The sequence below is a fragment of the Corticium candelabrum genome, chromosome 9 (assembly GCF_963422355.1).
Source record: "Corticium candelabrum chromosome 9, ooCorCand1.1, whole genome shotgun sequence".
NCBI classification, from domain to species: Eukaryota; Metazoa; Porifera; class Homoscleromorpha; order Homosclerophorida; family Plakinidae; genus Corticium; species Corticium candelabrum.
In genome coordinates, this window is record NC_085093.1 from 2,520,003 (window position 1) to 2,540,002 (window position 20,000).

At 41.3% G+C, this 20,000-nt stretch overlaps 3 protein-coding genes across 3 annotated transcripts; all 3 read left to right on the plus strand.

Moving 5' to 3' along the window:
* Positions 1-1,362: 1,362 nt before the first annotated feature.
* Positions 1,363-2,269, plus strand: LOC134184958 (uncharacterized). The gene has a single exon (XM_062652734.1). It carries the CDS (start codon positions 1,587-1,589, stop codon positions 2,139-2,141), a length of 555 nt encoding a protein of 184 aa, XP_062508718.1. The 5' UTR covers positions 1,363-1,586; the 3' UTR covers positions 2,142-2,269.
* A 3,017-nt stretch (positions 2,270-5,286) lies between these two features.
* On the plus strand, positions 5,287-7,265 carry LOC134184938 (synaptogyrin-4-like). Its single transcript, XM_062652711.1, has 4 exons — positions 5,287-5,414; positions 5,611-5,885; positions 6,627-6,735; positions 6,893-7,265. Exons 1-4 carry the CDS (start codon positions 5,361-5,363, stop codon positions 7,145-7,147), a joined length of 693 nt encoding a protein of 230 aa, XP_062508695.1. The 5' UTR covers positions 5,287-5,360; the 3' UTR covers positions 7,148-7,265.
* Positions 7,266-14,173: 6,908 nt separating this feature from the next.
* On the plus strand, positions 14,174-16,160 carry LOC134184101 (uncharacterized). The gene is made up of 2 exons (XM_062651716.1): positions 14,174-14,840; positions 14,893-16,160. Exons 1-2 carry the CDS (start codon positions 14,177-14,179, stop codon positions 16,158-16,160), a joined length of 1,932 nt encoding a protein of 643 aa, XP_062507700.1. The 5' UTR covers positions 14,174-14,176.
* Positions 16,161-20,000: the final 3,840 nt, after the last annotated feature.

A 20,000-nucleotide genomic window follows, 5' to 3' on the forward strand; every position in this document is an offset into this window, starting at 1 on the left:
GTGTATACGCGACATTTTTATTCACTGCAATCATTCACGGCCAACATCACCTATGATACCATCAAACGCATTTTTAGATACTTTCTGCTATAATCTCTACATATAAATGCCACCTGTCTCTCCTCCACTTCCGTGTTGTATCGGCTCTATGACAAACGTGTGTGTCAACTGCGGCGCTAAGAAGTGGAAAGGAGAAGCACCTGACATGTATTGTCCCCCGGGCGAAGCCGGGCATTGGAGCTTGTGTGTGTGTGTGTGTGTGTGTGTGTGTGTGTGTGTGTGTGTGTGTGTGTGTGTGTGGGGGGGGGGATAGAGTCACAATCGTTTGGTATGTTCTGCATGAGTCAGTTATATGTTATTCTGTAGATCATAAAAACTGATTTTTACCTCGTAGCAGAATGTTGTAGACTAGGTCAAGGAAGGGTAAGTCAATTTGTCAATTTGTCTTGTATAAATTGCGGATGGTAGTTTAAATAATTATATGAAGTCATTATAGGTTACCCTTACATATCAATCCTTCAAAGGATTGCCTTGCAAGTACACTCTTGATGAAAGATCTGCCAAAGTAGCACGTTTGCTTGCAGAAGGCAAAGCAGCTTTTTCCAACTTGGCCAAAGAGCTTTATGATGACGATGATATTCGAGAGCACATCCTAGGCAGAGTTGTTACAGCAGTGGATGAGGAGTGTAATCAACTGTGTAGTCGTAGTGAGCCACATGTTAGTCTGTTTCGCCGTGTTCAGACAACATACCTGCCGCATTTCACGTGGACAGACTTCATACAAGAGCTGCAAACAAAAGCACCCAGTCTGTTTCAGATCATGTCCAGAATAGTGTCACATAGTGATCATAGAAACCGAAAGAAGTCTGGCAATCACCACTATCCTGGAATTTGCATGGCTACAGCCATATTAATGAAGGAACGAAATATGCATATGATAGGGGTGCAAGAAGTGCTGTCACTGGTACCGTATGCTGCTCAAGTTGACAAACTGGTGAGATTGGAACAGCACAAGTTGTAATGCACCAAACACACACACACACACACACACACACACACACACACACACACACACACACACACACACAAACAAACACACACACACACACACACACCAGCACCACCACCCTACTAAGACATTGAATAAACTTGAATAAATCTACATAGGTATATGATGCTAAACAACTGTATATGTAAAATCAATTACTAATTCTACTTCAACTAATCATGAAAGCAATATAATCTGTATAACATGACGTTTAGGTAGAAGTATTAGTGGTAATAAATGTCATCAAGTCACAGTTCACGACCACACAATACGCTACCTGCATTTGTATGCAATGAGTGAAAGGTTGTTGTTAATGTTATTATGCTGCCAACAGATATACACTCGTCTTAATCAAGTAAACGTGTGCTTTGGATATACAGCACTATTGAATTCTCTTTCAACCATCAGCCATCAGCACACAATTCCAATACAGCAATGAATTGCTGAGGGGATCCAGTTCAAGTTTGTTGGTAACAACGTGGACAAACAGCAGAAGGCAAGAGATCTCAGAAGTGATCACAGTTGGCACAAGTACCATATGTACAGCATACTTGCTGTACAGAGTCGTATCCCTACTTCACACCTTCTGCACACTGGATATACGGGTAGTCTTTTGGATATGTCCGCTAATGACTTTCTTCCATCCCTTCAAGATATGAATACGTTCAAGGATACTCTGAGTATACTTGTTGCACAACTGCTTACAAAGTTCATTCATAGTCTATCTTTCTTGTCATCTGTGGTGCCTGAGCATATTCTACATAAATATTCAAATGCAATGGCTACATCATCCACTGTTGCTGTCATTGACGTCCTCATGAAGAACGAAGCAGAGAGTAAGGACATGCTAGACATTATGGAGACTATGCATGGGTACTTGGGAGAAGGCTATGCTACAGAGAAACGAGTCCTTTCAGGTGGTGACCAGCTGACATGCGAAAGACAAAGAGCATCTCAGAGACATGTCATGTGTGGGAATACAAGCAGGGAGAAACAGCAGATTTTGGAGCCAGTGGTGGAAGATTGGCAAGCCATGGTTGCATTTTTAGCGGTAAAGAAACATCATTTTGATGAACACACGTCTAAAACCTAAAACCTAAACATCAAGAGCTGCCTCTTGCTCAATTAAGGAAATTATGCCATAGCTCGCCATTATTGTGACTTGAACTTGCGACCCTTCAAGGTCCCAGATGTAAACACTCCGTAAGATGACTCTCTAACCTACTGAGCTATCGCACCACACACACACACACACACACACACACACACACACACACACACACACACACACACACACACACACACACACACACACACACACACCACAGCTCTTCAATGTAAGTTACACTTACTCATTAATTGTATGCAAGTTGCCTGGAAACGCCTCTATTCAAAGTCTACTAGAGATCACGGTACTCTGGGTTTCTTCAGGTCTCTTCTTAATCGACAAGCTGTCACTGATGATCCAAAGAAGGACGTCAATGCATGTGTTGACTTACTGCAGACTGTTGTGACAGGTCACCTTTGCATCTGCATGTACTATTCTAAAGATCAAACGGCTGACACAATCACCAGTTCATCTTGCATCGTCACTGAGTAAGCTACATACGGCTTCAGTTACCGAGAAGAAAAGCGTCATAATTGAATTAGCACAGCAGGTAGTTAAAGAATGCACAATCAATGATGCTGCTATAACTTTCCAGCTAGAGTCTGACAACAAAGACCATATCTACAGCTATGCTCGAGTACTATGTCATTTTGGATCAATACTAATGATATTTCGAGATGCCTGGGCAGAGGGTGATGGTGATCAAATTTTGCAATGCTGGAAAGTGTTCATGGTACATTTTTTCGACAGTTCAAGCAGGAGCAAGTATGCTTTCGAGGCAATCCGCCTCTTACTACAGAAAGAGATTTTGTCTCCCAAGCTATCAGAGGACCTTGTGTGGAACCGCTTTATAAACAGTCATGGTGGGCCTGGAAAAACATTCCATGTGATCTTCATAATGAGCATGTCAATAAAATCATCAAGGACTTAATTCAAAACATGGGGCCAAATCTTTCTGAAGGAGCCATTCAACGTGCAGCTAGATCAGTCAGTGTTATCAAAGCCATATGCTCACAATTTGATTCACAATCTCATGTCCCAAGATTCTCTTCTAAACACAGCACAAGAAGCAATGACCAGGATATTGCTTTAGTCGTGGATTGCGTCCTGCACAATAGTTTGCTACAAGATCACAATGACAGCAGACAACACATTTCTTTTCCATCATTTTCAGAAAATCCTTTTAAGAGAATTTCTTGACCAGACATTCTGACGTGGATAGAGCAAAAACAAAGGATGGATATTCTTGAGTCTGGTTTATAACAAACAACAGAGTTTGCTACTTTTCTACTGCTTTGAATTAGCTCTACATACATCACAACACAAAACTGGATTTTCATCTGTTTCAAGTACTTCAACATCAAAATACCTCAACAAGGCTTTATGACGACAGGAGGTCGTGTTTTCTAGGTGCTGTCTAACCATTTTCCTTTCCATTTCATGTACCGTTTTGGGCTCTGTTGTCATGGGACACTGTACAGGCTTCCAGTACACAAGTGATGATGATTGTTCTCCAGATCGACTGGCACGTCCACTCTCTTGAAAGTAGTCATCTATGCTTCGGGGAGCGCCATAATGGATGATTCTGTTGACTTTTGCCATGTTCACACCCATCCCCAGTGCATTTGTTGCAAAGACTACTGGAACTACTCCATCTGGTTTGAGGAGACTTTGTAAAACCACTTGCTTGTTATAGGAAGGTGTGCTGGAATGGTACATCCAAAAAGACGGTTATCACTAACTTGAGGAGCTCCAGGTGGAAAGTAAGATGATTCACCAAGTGAATGTAAGAAATAGCCATACAGGTCTGCACACATGTCCATTGTTCTGCAATAAATTATGGTACGATTGGTGTCTTTCTTGTGCACTTGAAGGAAATGGACTAAGTCAACCATATCAGTATCAATGTCATTCTAAGGTTTGACTTCATAATAGATATTAGGGCGGTTTGGAGAAAGACAAACTATTTCACAGCCTTCCATATCAAGTGTTGTAATGACATCCCTCCTGATGAGGTCAGTAACAGTGGCAGTTAAAGCAAGCATAGTAACACCAGGTGAAACAAGAGCCCTGAGCTCTGATACACGTCCATAAGTAGGTCGGAATTCCTTGCTCCTAAACAACCACATGCAGGCTGTCAAATTTCTTATTTATCAGGATATGTATGACGTTTCCACTTGCTATAGTATATTTTACACACAGTTATCCAATAAATCAACCAATTATCCAAATCAGTCAATCATTTATCCAAATCAATCAATCAATTATCCAAATAATTAGTTGACTGATTGGGATTTCGTGCAAACTATACTGTGTACATGTAGGCTTCACTAAATCACGTACAGATCTACACATACGTACACATACACAGATACACGTATCGTAACAACTGTATTCGTCTTACCATTTTGACACACAGTGGGCTTCATCGATGGCTAAGGCAGCAACAGCGTTCCTTAGGCACGGCCTTAGAAGAATTTCTCTACAAAACTGCACTCCAATGATGGCTTCAGGAGCACTGTAGAGTATCTTGTAAGCCCCACTTACGATGTTGTTTTCCTTAGCTAGCAGTTCTCTTGGAACGCGAGTAGAACCTACATCTGAACAAGAATGGCAGAGGAAACTCCGCGTTCACGCAATCGTTGAACTTGTTCTATCATCAGCGATATTAGAGGAGACACGACAATGACGACATATCCACAATCTTTTTCACCACATTTCCTTAGCTTAAAGTCAACCATAAACGGTATAAGTTGATAGCACAGCGATTTACCGTATCCTGTAGGAAGCCGGACGAACACGTAGATGTGCTTTAGGACAACACGCTGCTGTTCCTTCAGCTCTACATTACACAGCTTAAGCTTGCCTAGAGCGTAGTGCAACGCAATATCAAAATTAGAAGCTCTGCCTTCATCCACCATTTGCCAAATTGGGTCTGATTGCGCGCGACAGTATCGGCTCGAGATTCCAAACAACGTCGGTTCCGCATGCGTGCAGACGTTACCACGATTTCCTTCTAATTTATGCGGGCATGCGAAGACAACGTGTACCAGGCCCTCTTCTCCGGGCGCGCAAGAGGGCCTGGGTACGAGGCTAGTGACGGATGTGCGCAACACGCCCATTACGTCATTGGTGCAAGTACTGTACGGTCTAGTCTTTTCGTTCTCTGTCCGTTTCGTTCTCTAACTGACATCGCGGGGTGAGATGAGAAATAGCAAATCGGCTGCAACTCGAGTCGTTCTTCGGCTGTTTAGTATGGTAAGCTCTACATGCGTCACCTACGTACGTACAGTACATCCGCCCTACGCATGCAGGCTGTCTTGTCCAGTCCGACGCGAGCGTATTGTCTTGCTTGCAAAAACCGTTTGTACAGTACTAGTGGAGACTCCAGCAGCCATAACTTCTTCGTAATACACAAGATACACACTAAGAGACTTGGTATACATTTTTATAGGCTTTTGGTGTCGTAGTGCTCGCCTGCATTGCTGACAAGCTCTTCGTCAAAGCCTCTTACACTAAAGTATGCATTTTCGACTTGAAAAATTCAGCTTGTGAGTTTGGTTTGGCTTGTGGCTCGCTGTCTCTGATTCTGTCCGTCGTATTCTGTACTTTGGACTGTGTGGCTTTTGTGCGTGAGATCAAAAATCCAACTCGTCAAATCATCAGCGTTACGAGCGGCGTGCTGGACTTCGTCATGGCAATCTTGTGGATCGCCTGCTTTGGCTATTTGTAAGTTGAGCTGCAAGTGTGACGTCAATAATTATGAGTCTGTAATTGAGTAGCTAGACAATGCATGCATAGTGAAAAGGTCTGCTCGGACGTTTGTGCAGACATTCAAGAGACGCCGACGTCCGGCTAGAGGACGTCGACGTGAAATCGAAGTCCGTTGACTGTGGTTGACATTTATAGCCATGCATTCTGCTTCAAAATACTAATTAACTTAAATATTTAAATAGTTTTCTTTACGAATTGAGTGCATGTAATGGCGACGTTTTTAGATGGCATATTGATGCAACTAGAAATCCTCAAATTTATGTACACTGACAAGTACTAAGTAGTATTGTAGCGTGCGTTAGTGTATACTCGGTTTATGTACAGTAATTTAAATACAAAATTTTACAATAAAATGTTAAGTAAGGACACTTAGGATATACCTACAGTACTGTGAAACAAATTTTTAATAATATTTTAGATATTGAAATGACTAATAAATTAGTAATAAAATTATTACAGTAAATGCAAAATGTACTGGACGTTGCAAATGGTTGACTTAAGCAAGCTATCTTATCACGTCCCTAGAAACTAAAATATAGCTTTCAATTCGTCTCCATACTCACGTGAGCTTGCCAGTGTCATATACAGGACTCTGCCAAGCTCAAGTGAGTCTGGGGATACCAGAATACACTCTATGATACTAATGCATGATTTATAGTAGTAGTAGTAGTTGACAGTTGCTGTTGTGTGTGCCAGGACACGAACTTGGATTGATATGACTAAATACGGATACAGTTTCAGTACAGGGACCAACGGACGAGTGTATGCAACTCTCACTTTCAGTTTTCTGTCAATTCCTGTATGGGTAAGATCAACAAACACTAAGAAAATTGCTAATTAACAAAATAATATTTAGTAATTATTAATTAACTAAATTTAAATCGAAACGTTTTACGACCTATACGCGTAGCACAAGCTAGATATAATGTTGACGTGGTGGCATGCATTGTTTGTGCTTCTAGATCATCATGGCGGTCGTCGATTTTCGAAATCGAGCTGATCTTGATGCCTCTCGTACAAACCAAGCCACTACTGTCTGCTATCCTGTAAACCCTCCTGTCTACTGTCCTGGGTATTCTCCTGGCAACTCTGCAATAGTCTACCATCCTGCACACCCTACTCAGTCGAGCAACTGTGTGATCCAGCCTTTTGTGTATCCTCCTGGCTACCCTCTTGACCACCCTCTCGCCTACCCTGCTTTCACAATGAAACAGTAGAGTGCTTGTTAACAATGCTGGTAATTGCAAACGTAACGTTTAGCGTGTTTGTGCAATTGGGTATCTTGATAGTTGGAAATAGTGTGTAGATACGCCAAGCTGGTTGTTGTATAGCTCACCAGCTGTGTACTACTCCGCTGTAGTCTAGGCTATGTATCGCGTATACTGACTCAGTGGATGGGGCGATTTTTTTGGGCTGAGTTAGGGTGAGCGTGGATGTGGGCAGGTAGGCGTTCCGCGCAACAACTAAACCCACCAAGGCGATGTTTAGAACGCATCGCTTACAGTGACAACAGTTTCTTACAGATACACACACAATTCAGCACCGATTGATGGGCACATTCAGATGGGACCACACGACGGTGATCGTTGTAAAATCAGCCTCGATCAAGATTAGTGACGACCACAGACATTATCAAGACTACGGTGTAGCGAATTAAAAGTTTTTCAAAAGGGCTCACAGTTTTCAACGTCGTCTAGCTACAGCTGCTTTCTCTACAGACCGAATTCGACGACAGGTAATGTGATCCATAATAAATATAATCCTTTTATTTTTTAAATTATTTTCGGTCAGTTTTAGTATTACTTACCTACATTCAACTGTACATCGACATGCAGTGTGTACATGCATGCATCAAATTGTTTACTATATGTGGCAAATCTAATTTTGTGTGAAATTACACATACATTTTTTACAAGGACCCTTAGGGCCCAGGTTCGATACTGCAATGACTATACTTGCTATACTTTAAACTTTCTATACTTGCTATACTGTACACTTTCAGCAGTCACACTATCATGTCACTAGGTACGTCATACTTGCTGTACTTCATACTTCATACTTCATGCTTCAAACTTGCTGGACAGAACTGACACTCTGGAGAGAGAGGCAAGTGTATGTTAGTTCCTTGCCCAAGGGAACTTATGTATGTGGCCCTCCCGCACTCGAACTCTGACCCAAAGGTCCCGGATGTTTCCAATCTCCAATTACACATACATACATACATACATGCATGCATGCATGCATATGTATCTATATATTTGTATATATATTTTAATAGTATGTATGTTGTATAATATACTGCATAATATACTGTATAATATACTGTATATATATACTGTATAACATACTGTATATACACTGTATAATATACTGTGTATATACTGTATAATATACTGTACAATATACTGTAATATACTCTATAATATACTGTATATATACTGTATCATATACTCTATAATATACGGTATAATATATGGTATAATATACTGCATAATATACTGTATAATATACTGCATAATATACTGTGTATATATACTCTATAATATACTGTATAATATACTGTACAATATACTATAATATACTGTATAATATACTGTATATATACTGTATATATACTGTATATATACTGTACAATATACTGTACAATATGCTGTATAATATCCTGTATAATATACTGTATAATATACAAAGTGCTGTATATATACTGTATAATATACTGTATACATACTGTATAATACACTGTATAATATACTGTATATATACTGTATATATACTGTATAATATACTGTATAATATACTGTATAATATACTGTACAATACACTGTAATATACTGTTTAATATACTGTATAATATACTCTATAATATATTGTATATACAGTATACTGTATAAGGGGCCGTCAGTAATTACCGATAGTTTTCGCAGAACAAATGAAGTTCAAAGTAACCAGACCCCACCACCCACCCCCTACTTTTTTAGCTAAAAATATCGATGGTCACTGCACCTATTTTTTAATATTATAAAGTGTAAAAACATTGTTTATTTCACACACAATGGGCCATGCTCACAGAGCTATTGCCTTTATTATTAAATATACCACGGAAGATACCGTCAGCTGTTCAGTGCGTAATCATGTTTGAATAAACACTGGTACAACCAAGAGAACTTTTAATAAGGAAGTAAAAGGCATTAACAAAACATAAGTAGACACAGTACAATCCACGGTACAGAGCAAACATTCACACTGAAGTATAATAGTTTACTTCTTTCTTGGGCGACCTCTGGCCATTGTGTGGCCCTCCTTCTGCTTATGCTGGGTAAGTTGATAGTATGATGAAAACACTGCACCACAGCCATCAAAGGTACAGCGATGGCAAACCCGTTTACTGGCAGATTTCTCAAAGAAGGTTTGCCTGTTTGCTCCACATAGCTCTAGAGTCCACAGTGCTTCAATTACAGCGTAGTATCCAGAGTCAGCTGACAAAGACTTCTCGAAGAACGGTTTCTTCTTCGCTAACTTCCCGAACAACGTCGTCTGCACAGACATTCCGTTCACGGATTTTGCTACATTTAAATCCCGGATGTTTTGGGGAGGTTAGCGAGCCGCACTTTCCACCTCAACTCTCAAGCCTTCAACAATGACCCACACATATTACAGGCGTGATCTTGTCGAAACTCAGACACAGAACCTCACCAAGCACGCGTACGATCATCTTCAAGAAATGACACTTCCGCGGCACAGGCCATGGCACGTGCACATGCTGTCACTAACAATGACATGTTGCTCAAATGCTCGCATGTGGCACACATGCAGTCTGGTTTTGCGCACAGGGTCGCGAGCAAGTAGTATGACTAACGACGAGTTTAATACTTGAGTCGCTTCCACAAGTAGAAAATAGTAGACTGATCTTAATTAGTCATAAACTCTACTACTGTACTACTAGAAATCAACGCATTGACATGGGATTCAATATTTTTTCACTTCTTCCTGGCCCCCAACCCACCACCCAGGTTCGAAATAATTTCGTTCTGCAAAAACTATCGGTAATTACGGACGGCCCCTAATATACTGTATAATATACTGTATAATATACTGTATAATATAATGTATATATAATGTATAATATAATGTATATATAATATATATGTACTGTATAATATACTGTATAATATAATGTATATAAATGTATATATACTGTATAATATACTGTATAATATACTGCATAATATACTGCATAATATACTGTATATACATTGTATAATATACTGTATAATATACTGCATAATATACTGTATATACATTGTATAATATACTGTATAATATACTGTACAATATACTGTAATATACTGTACAGTAGTCCATGGGCCAAGTTGTGTAAGACGTCCTTTGGTCCCCACATCTTCACAACAATGATTTTATTGGCTAGAATAATAGAAGTTAAAAGGAAAAACAGGAATTTGATTGTTGTCAAAGAGGCAACAGGTCCGAAGTAGTTATAATTGAAGGTAAGTGAGCAAGTGCTGTTACCATGGCAACACCGTTCGTGTACTGGTTTTACTACGCTTAAAACTTTGTAAACGGCACTAATATAAATAAAGCTAAAAGTTTTGTGACCGGTAACATAATTTTGCTTACAATGCGCATGCGCAATAAAAATAAAGCGTAAACACTTTAATTTCAGTTACCATTTTACTTAACTAACTACTAGTAATTTTCAAAACTAGTCCAGCAGAAATATCAAAACAGGTGAATTATTTTTAATATGAGAATCAACGACATTACGTTGTCACATTTCTTCTTCACTGTCGTCATCATAGCCGTCATCACAAAGCGTAGAGCCGGCTTCCGTTGCGTCTTCTGCGTTTGACTTGTTTTCACAGCCGATGCAGCCACAGATGTCGGTGCAAGCCAGTTGATTTGATTTGCACAAACATCGTTGCGTCAAGCAGCCTTTAGTACAATGACAACTGACCATTTCCATTAAAGCTTGAGGTAACGGTCCACATAGTTGTCGTTGCAAGATTATTCCATTTGTGCAGTGAGTGGTTCTCATGCCAGACAGTGTTTCTTCCAAAATGTCATTATTGTCCCAACAGAAACTGATTGTTTGTCCACAACGAACAATGTTTGAAGGAATGAATACTTCACTACTGTCGGCCTGCAGTCGTCGTTCAGCTATTGCCGTATCGATCTCTTGCATTTGACTATTGGACAAACCGTGGCCAAATCGATTGAGTAACGACACAATCTGCACGTTACTGGTTAGGTTTCGAACAGTCATCGGCAAATAGACGTGCTTTGGTGTTTTCACTTTACCGTTAGTAGCACAATGAATTAGGTCTTCAGCAATAGAGGTGACATAGCGTTCTGCTCTTTGAGACGTGATTCTTACTCTGTTTCTGCTAGAAATAGCTTCATTAGAGCCATCGTCCCCGTTTACTACCCAAGCTAGAAAGTTAAACAAGTCGGGTGGAATGTTTGGTGGCTTCCTTAGTTCGTTGGAACTTGGAGGCCATTGCATACGATTTGTTAAACTTAAAATTTGACTACGCAAGTGCATTGCCGCGTAAAAAAGACTGCGGCCCATATCCTCTATATCATCATTAGATGATTGTACGAATGCAGTGTCGTCAGTGGAATTACTATGATCCTCTTCAGAAGACGTTTCTTGAAAAAATTTGCTACCTTCCAATCGTAGGTTACTAAATGCCTCTGCTACAGCTCCCGCTGGCAAACAAGAATCATAAAGTAAATCACTTTGCTGTCTGTCAGACAAACTCCAGAACGTTACTCCGTCTGCAAACCGGGACAATACAGCTCACTTTATTTTATCATTACGATATAACCAGTGGCGGATTCAGGCTGGGTCTATGGGGTCTATAGACCCCCCCTTTGAGCTGAGCATTACTGTTTTCAGATTCGATTTTTCATTCTAATACAAAAATACCTGTTCTTTGGTACTGTGTTACTGTATGAACTGAGTTACTCAACAGTATATTTAATTAAAGACAGCTAGCTAAGTTTCGAAACTACCAGGTCCAAGGTCCAGTCCTTTCGCTGGGTTGCCGAGATCGTGTTACTGTAGGCTTGTTGTAAGCGCGCAAAAAGAATGACGGTAGATCGAGGCCATAAGATCTGCTCATGGTCAGAGAACTTCATTCTACACTCCCACGCATCTACTGATTCCGTGAAGTCGTCAACAAATACTTCAAAATGAAGAGACAGGCTGCTACACCTATCACTTCATTCTTCTCCAAAAGGAGCAGAGAAGGTAAATGCAGATGACAAATTTGCATTTATACTATATATAATGGCGTTTGACAAAATTCAATGGATTACCATTTACTGACTATTCCCTTTACTACAGAGTCTGAGGGAGAGTTACACTCAAGTGCAGATATAGGTTCGCCATCACAAAACTGTGTAACAGGATACCCTTGTGGGGCCCCAGATGCTTCTGGTAAGTAGATTATAAATAGTATTAATCTTAAATTCAAATATTAAGTTACATACATGTAGCTGCAAATAGAATACAAACTATCACAACACCGCTTAATTTTAATGTTTACAGGTCTAAGTCGAATGTCACCCAGTGCCACCACTCTGTCCCAAGTTGAGTCGAGCACTGCTTTTTCTCCTGACGATATTGGAGCACTGTTGATCATGTAATTGTTTAACTGTTTAACTGTAACTGTTTAACATGTAAATCATGTAATTCCACTGTGTACATTGTACTAAACATTATGTCTTAATTAATGTATACAATATTATATGTATGGCATATATAAATAGCCTTAGCTGCTATAACCCCAGATTGAGATAGCTAGCTTGCTGCTACCAGCTGGTGCAGCTAGTTCTTGTTTCTGCTGGGGAATTATTTGGAATTGGATTTTTTACGCCCAAGGGAGACAGCTCCAAAGTTCTTAATTATTAAAGTGACTGAATCCTAACAAAAGTAGGCGAAGTAGGCGTGGTTAAAATTTTGGTTTTTATAGACCCCTCCTTTCTCAATTTCTGAATCCGCCACTGATAACAACTTCTCAGTATCAGCTACAACGCCACTTTGGGTTTGTTCCATTATTTCTAAACAACGTTGCCTCAAAAAACTTAACTGCGGGATTCTTTTCTTTGAAAGAGGGCTATTTCGGTTTTACGCAGTACGGTTTCCATAACATTAACATCAGAGTATGGTGCAACAGGGGATTCATTTCTTGTCTCTATGAAACGCTTTAGATTTTGCTTGTGCGTGTACGTCGACTAACAAGAACGATGATATCTCACCTCAATTACTATGAGGTCCAGATGTTCGATAGCTAGAAGAAGTCTTTCATCACTACGAATTCGAGCTGCTTCCAACAGAGTAGCACTAGCTTGCTCTGTCAAGCACCAGCTAAGTGATTCGTTTAGGTGTTTGTCTTTATACTTGTTTGACAAATTATGCAGGCTGTTAGATCAGTGTCTTGAAAAATTGTGCGACTGCGCATGCGCTAGCACTTCCTCTGTTGTCTTCGTCGTCGCAGGTAGTACTAGATGAAGTGGCTGTGCTACCACTGACATATCTGGTTGGCGTTTCTCCACAATCAGGCTGCTCCGTGAGGCTGAAGTCTGACCAGAAAGGTCTTGTTAGTGTACGTCTGGTAGCAGCGACTGTGGTATGCACCACGAGGTCCGTTTTGGAAATGAGGAGCAAGCGCCTCATAAATTTGGTCACGCCGTTGTTCTGCTACTTCGTGAAGAGCTTTCCAGCTTTTGGCAGTAAATTGTGTCACGTCCCCGTGCGCGTCCTTGTGACAATGGCATAAACACTGGTTGTACCAGTCTGCTTCACTTTCCTACTGTTGAAGATCACCCTCAGTACTCATTGTACGAGTTCAGAACGAAAGCGAACAACTAAGGCAAGCTAGAACCTCTGAAGACAGCAGATTCCGGCAATGCAGAAGCGTGTTACCCCGGTAACGCTGGGGGCGTGCACTAATATCAAAATTGCCGTTTGTGTGCCAATCCGACCATCTTTCAGAATGACAACAAGTGCTGTTTGGCTTATAGTTATGTGCTTTAACTATTAGAATAGAGAAACAATTGTTGTGCGGCAGTGGGGACTACCTTCAATTTCTAGGCGTTGTATCTGACTTGGCCCACGGACTACAGGGGTTTTCCCAGGAATTAATAACAGCGGGGTATTTTATTAATATTAATTAGCCACCGAGATCTTATCTTAAACAGAAGAAGTAACTTACTTCCCATCTATGACAGTCAAAGACGTTCATAGCCTTTCTGCTCTTTGTGTTTTGGCAAAGGACAGCCCTCATGTAAATGGATTTCAAACTCTTGTGGGACTCATGTTGCTTGCTCGAGGAACTAGCAAGCAGGTCATTACAGGCTTGAATCACATAGGTGTATCATTGTCATATTATGAAATTCTGCGTTTGGTAGAACAAACAGCTGATGCAATTGCGTCAAGCATTGCCATCCAACATGGAACATGGATAGTTGCCTACGACAACGTAAATTTTTACAAACACGTACTGCATGAGAGACAGGGCAGGCACCATGAATCTTGGAACTTCACAAGTCGTCTGGCAACTAAAGTGATGAATCTCCCTTCTGAGGAATTATTGAGTACAGCTGGTATACCACAATGTCGTAGATCATCTCTAAACCACCAAGACCTACTGCCGACTGATGAAGACGATGAGTACTTTATTCATGCAGCTAGACGTTATGTGAAAAACCTGCTTGTCCATTACTTCAGAAGTTGCAATGGCCTCCTCAAAAGCAGCAATCCTAGACATGGACAGAAGACCAACAAATCAGTTCTTTATCCCATGCCTCTCATGGACATCGACAGCAGCTACATTGACAACAATGTTACAATTTTGGATGACTTTCAAAGAAGACTCAACATTGATGGCATGACTCACCAGTGTGTTGTAGGAGATCAGGCGACATGTTTCACCATAAGAGGAGCTAAGCGCAGAAGAGTGGCAGAGTTTAATTAATCCTAGAGACAAATTGACTTGGGCAAAAGAAAACCCTGGTGACTTTCATTTTCAATGGGAGTGTCTCAAGGTCATCTTTCTGCTTTTTGGGGGATCCTCAGATCAGCCAGGGTCACTTGCTCAACTTAGAGACACTGTAAAGAGGAGAACTGTTACAAGTGATGCCAAGGTATTCCAACAAGGAGATGAATTTGTACAGAATGCACTTGATGCCCACTTGATTGCATCTCTTCTCGACTTCTTGAAGCTTGATGATGAGTCCCATACACTACCACCAGATGAACTTCCACTCACTGAAACAAGGATTAACCAATTAGTAAACCAGTTTGTTGACACAGTCATTGCTGTTCCTACAGATGAACAACAGCCAGAAGCAGATCATGTCTATAATTTTCACCGCTCATTTGTACATGCTGCACTCTTCTACCATGACCTAAGAGATGTCATCAAGTATGAGGATGGACCAGGAATAATTCGGCAATGGCGAATGTGGCTCCTGTTATTTCTTGCAAGCAGACGACGAAACTACAGTGTTGAAGCAGCAAACTTACTAGCAAACCTGAAAGCTGATTTTTCAAAATGGATGGCACATATTGCAACCTACAATCGTACTATCAATTCCACGGGAATACCAGGCCATGGGAAACCGATTGATCAGGCAGTTGAACATCATAATCTCATTATAAAAAATGCACTGAGATTATCAGGCAGCAACATAACTGAGCACCACCTGAAAGTGGTGAGTCTGTCAGCTCAGATGTTACAGGACTGTGCAGAACTCTATGACGAACAAGTCCAATCTCCTTTTCGTTCAAAGCGACGTACGAGAACTGAAGTACTGCAGGACATAAAACAGATGGTTTTAACTCTACGAGAAAACAGAGTAACTTGCAAGATACCTCACGAAAGCTCAAAAACAACAAAGACTTCAACATTCCAATTAGCCTGGGATATGCAAAAGCTTTGTCGCAGCAATGGCGGAGGAAGTTTTTACAAAGGTCTGAAATGGAGTTGGACAAGAATCCCAACCTGTAAGAACTGCATGCTGAGATTGAGGCATCAGATGAACTTCCTTTCCCCTAACAGACCATTTAGTCTACCATTATATGACATATATGCACACCTCTGGCTGAAGGTGTCGTTTACTCATTTACTAGTTGTAAATAAACAATGTATCTGTAACTGTCAGTTTAAAGAACACATCAATTTTGCTGAATTGTATTCTGTGTGATACTGTAATATACCTGGACACCTCACTTGCCAAAATTGTTTTAGACCAAAAATTCTTATGAATTAACACAATGATGAGAAATTAGTCACATGTAAAGCAGCTCAAAGTCACCAGGAAACTGCCTTTACAAAAAACGAGATATCAGTCACATGTAAAGCAGCTCAAAGTCACCAGGAAACTGCCTTTACAAAAAACAATCACTAACCCTATGAGTAAAGGCTATCATCAAGCTGTCACCAAACATAGTGGATAAAAAATTTTCTGCATATACCTGAACTTGAACTTGACCAAGAACACGAAATGCAGAAAAATCATGAAGTGGCTGAAACACTAGACGATCTTCAGCTATAATAATCAGTAACAGGATCTCAGTTTGACAGACATGTACAAACCTAGCCAGAATTTAGCTGACACAGCTGTGCACCATGTTATCTCGTACGCACACGCGCAGTTGGAGTCAAAATGGCGCCCATGCGTCACGTGACCTCAAACACCTATGTCGCAACTCCTCTCTCTCCCCCTCCCTCCCTCCCTCCCTCCCTCCCTCCCTCCCTCCCTCCCTCCCTCCTCCCTCCCTCCCTCCCTCCCTCCCTCCCTCCCTCCCTCCCTCCCTCCCTCCCTCCCTCCCTCCCTCCCTCCCTCCCTCCCTCCCTCCCTCCCTCCCTCCCTCCCTCCCTCCCTCCCTCCCTCCCTCCCTCCCTCCCTCCCTCCCTCCCTCCCTCCCTCCCTCCCTCCCTCCCTCCCTCCCTCCTCTCTCTCTCTCTCTCTCTCTCTCTCTCTCTCTCTCTCTCTCTCTCTCTCTCTCTCTCTCTCTCTCCGGTTGACGTCAGAGCAGTAGGTACAGTACAGTGTACAGAGACGTCACTGTGAATTGCATAATCACGGATGTGCGCAAGACGCTAGTGCGCTATCTGACTAACATTTTCGTTCTGTATACCGTTTCGTTCTCTAACTGATCATCAGATACCGCGCGGTGAGATGAGAAATCGCAAGTCGGCTGCAACTCGAATCGTTCTTCGGCTGGCTAGTCTGGTAAGCTCTGCATGCATCATCTATGTACATCCGCCCTAGGCATGCAGGATGTCGTGCATGTCCAGTCCGACGCGAACGTGTTGTCTTGCTTGCAAACCGTCTGTACAGTACTAGTGTAGGCTCCACCAGACTAGTCGCCGTAACTTCGTAATACACAAGATAACAGACTTCGTATACATTTTTCTAGGCTTTTGGTGTCGTAGTGCTCGCCTGCATTGCTGACAAGCTCTTCGTCAAGAGCCATTACTATTACTATCACTATTACAGTAAAGTATGCTTTTTCAACTTGAAAAATTCAGCTTGTGAGTTTGGTTTGGCTTGTGGCTCACTGTCTCTGATACTGTCCGTCGTATTCTGTACTTTGGACTGTGTGGCTTTTGTGCGTGAGATCAAAATCCAACTCGTCAAATCATCAGCGTTACGAGCGGCATTCTGGACTTCGTCATGGCAATCTTGTGGATCGCCTGCTTTGGCTATTTGTAAGTTGAGCTGCAAGTGTGACGTCATTAATTATGAGTCTGTAGTGAGTAGCTAGACAATGCATGTATAGTGAAAAGGTCTGCTCGGACGCTTGTGTGCAGACATTCAAGCGATGCCGACATCCGGCTAGAGGACGTCGATGTGAAATCGAAGTCTGTTGTTGACTTCTGTGGTTGACATTTATAGCCATGCATTCTGCTTCAAAATACTAATTACCTTAATTCAATAATTTTGTTTGCGAATTGAGCGCATGTAATGGCGACATTTTATTTACCAACAGTCCTTTTTAGCTGGTATATTGATGCAACTAGAAATCCTCAAATCTAAGAACACTGACAAGTACTAAGTAGTATTGTATAGGATGCGTTAATGTATGCCCGGTTACGTACAGTAAATTAAATACAAAATTTTACGATAAAATCATAAGTAAGTACACTTAGGGTATACCTACTGTCAACAAATTTTTAATAATATTTTAGATATTAAAAAGACTAATAAATTAGTAATAAAATTATTACACTAAACGTTAACAAAAATGCACTGGACGTTACGAATGGTTAACTTAGGCAAGCTATCTTATCACGTCCCTAGAAACTAAAATATAGCTTTGTCTCCAAACTCACGTGAGCTTGCCAGTGTCACATACGGGACTCTGCCAAGCTCACGTGAGTCTGGCAATTATACGGGAACCGGACACTGCCAAGCTCACGTGAGTCTGGGGATACTAGAATCCATTCTGTGATACTAATGCATGATTTATAGTAGTAGTAGTTGACAGTTGCTGTTGTGTGTGCCAGAACACGGACTTGGACTGATGTGGCTGGATACGGTTTGGGTACAGAGATTCAGATTCAGGGACGAGTGTATGCAACTCTCGCTTTCAGTTTTCTGTCAATTCCTATGTGGGTAACATCAGCAAACACTAACAAAATTGTTAATTAACAAAATAGTATTTAGTAATTATTAATTAATTAAATTTAAATCAAAACGTTTTACGAGTTATACACGTAGCACAAGCTAGATAGAATGTTGACGTGGTGGCATGCATTGTTTGTGTTTCTAGATCGTCATGGCGGTTGTTGATTTTCGAAATCGAGCTGATGTTGATGCATCTCGTACAAACCAAGCCACTACTGTCTGCTATCCTGTAAACCCTCCTGTCTACTGTCCTGGGTATTCTCCTGGCAACTCTGTAATAGTCTACCATCCTGCATACCCTACTCAGTCGGGCAGCTGTGTGATCCAGCCTTTTGTGTACCCTCCTGGCAACCCTTTTGATCACCCTCTCGCCTACCCTGCTGTCACAATGAAACAGTAGAGTGCTTGTTAACAATGCTGGTAATTGCAAACGTAACGTTTAGCATGATTGCGCAATTGCGTATCTCGATAGTTGGAAATAGTGTGTAGATACGTCAAGCTGGTAGATGATTTAGTCCTAGCCTCTTTATCTAAACATACCATGTAGCTGGCAGTCTGCGTGGTCAGTACAGTACCCGGATGGTGCTGTGCACGATTTAGGTAAAATTGATGTAACTGCTTATTTTCATTGTCAATAAATACATTAATTATACACGTATCACTGAATTGTTGCATAACAAGTTGATAATCGCGCACACACACAACACACACACACACACACACACACACACACACACACACACACACACACACACACACACACACACACTGGCTTGGCTCTCGCGATGTAGGTCACGAGCGCGCGCTAAGCGATACGCCTTTTCATCAAGCTGTTGTGAACCTACTGTAGATGGTTTTCTGAGTATAGTGCACTTGGTAAGTACTTTCAGTATCGATAGACAGAAGTTGTAACTGTTGATATTGTAGTCCTATTGGTGGTTTAGTCAAATTTGCGTACAAGGCGCGCTTTTGATGCAGTTTCCTCCTGGTTTGCGTAGGAGTATGATTTGCTGACAGTCTTGGTCATGTATTTAAGTGGCATTGAAGTCATAAAATCATGGTTACCCTCCTGAATACTATTCAACGTTTACCGTGACACACGCGCTTTTGGTCTGGAAGTTCGAGACTACCAGACCATTGAATGCAGAGCTGCCAACTCTTCGCATTGAGCGGGAGACTACCGTATTTGGGACCCTTCTCCCGCCTACCCGCATTTGGCATCAAATCTCCCGCATTCTGACCATTGGTGGGCGTGCCTGTTCTGTGTAACCATACACTTACCCTTAATAATTAACGAAATTACTGATCATGTGATCTGGATATCAATGTCTATGTGCAGCCCCTCTCTCCATCTGGCTCTTTCATACATACTTGGTCACAGTCAGAGTCTCCGGGTCACAATATTGACAT

Coding starts and splice junctions, on each gene's coding strand:
- LOC134184958 (XM_062652734.1), top strand. CDS start 1,587: ATGTACAGCATACTTGCTGTACAGAGTCGTATCCCTACTTCACACCTT.
- LOC134184938 (XM_062652711.1), top strand. CDS start 5,361: ATGAGAAATAGCAAATCGGCTGCAACTCGAGTCGTTCTTCGGCTGTTT. Junction 5,886..6,626: donor ATCGCCTGCTTTGGCTATTT/GTAAGTTGAGCT, acceptor TGTGTGTGCCAG/GACACGAACTTGGATTGATA. Junction 6,736..6,892: donor TTCTGTCAATTCCTGTATGG/GTAAGATCAACA, acceptor TTGTGCTTCTAG/ATCATCATGGCGGTCGTCGA.
- LOC134184101 (XM_062651716.1), top strand. CDS start 14,177: ATGACAGTCAAAGACGTTCATAGCCTTTCTGCTCTTTGTGTTTTGGCA. Junction 14,841..14,892: donor AAGAAGACTCAACATTGATG/GCATGACTCACC, acceptor TTTCACCATAAG/AGGAGCTAAGCGCAGAAGAG.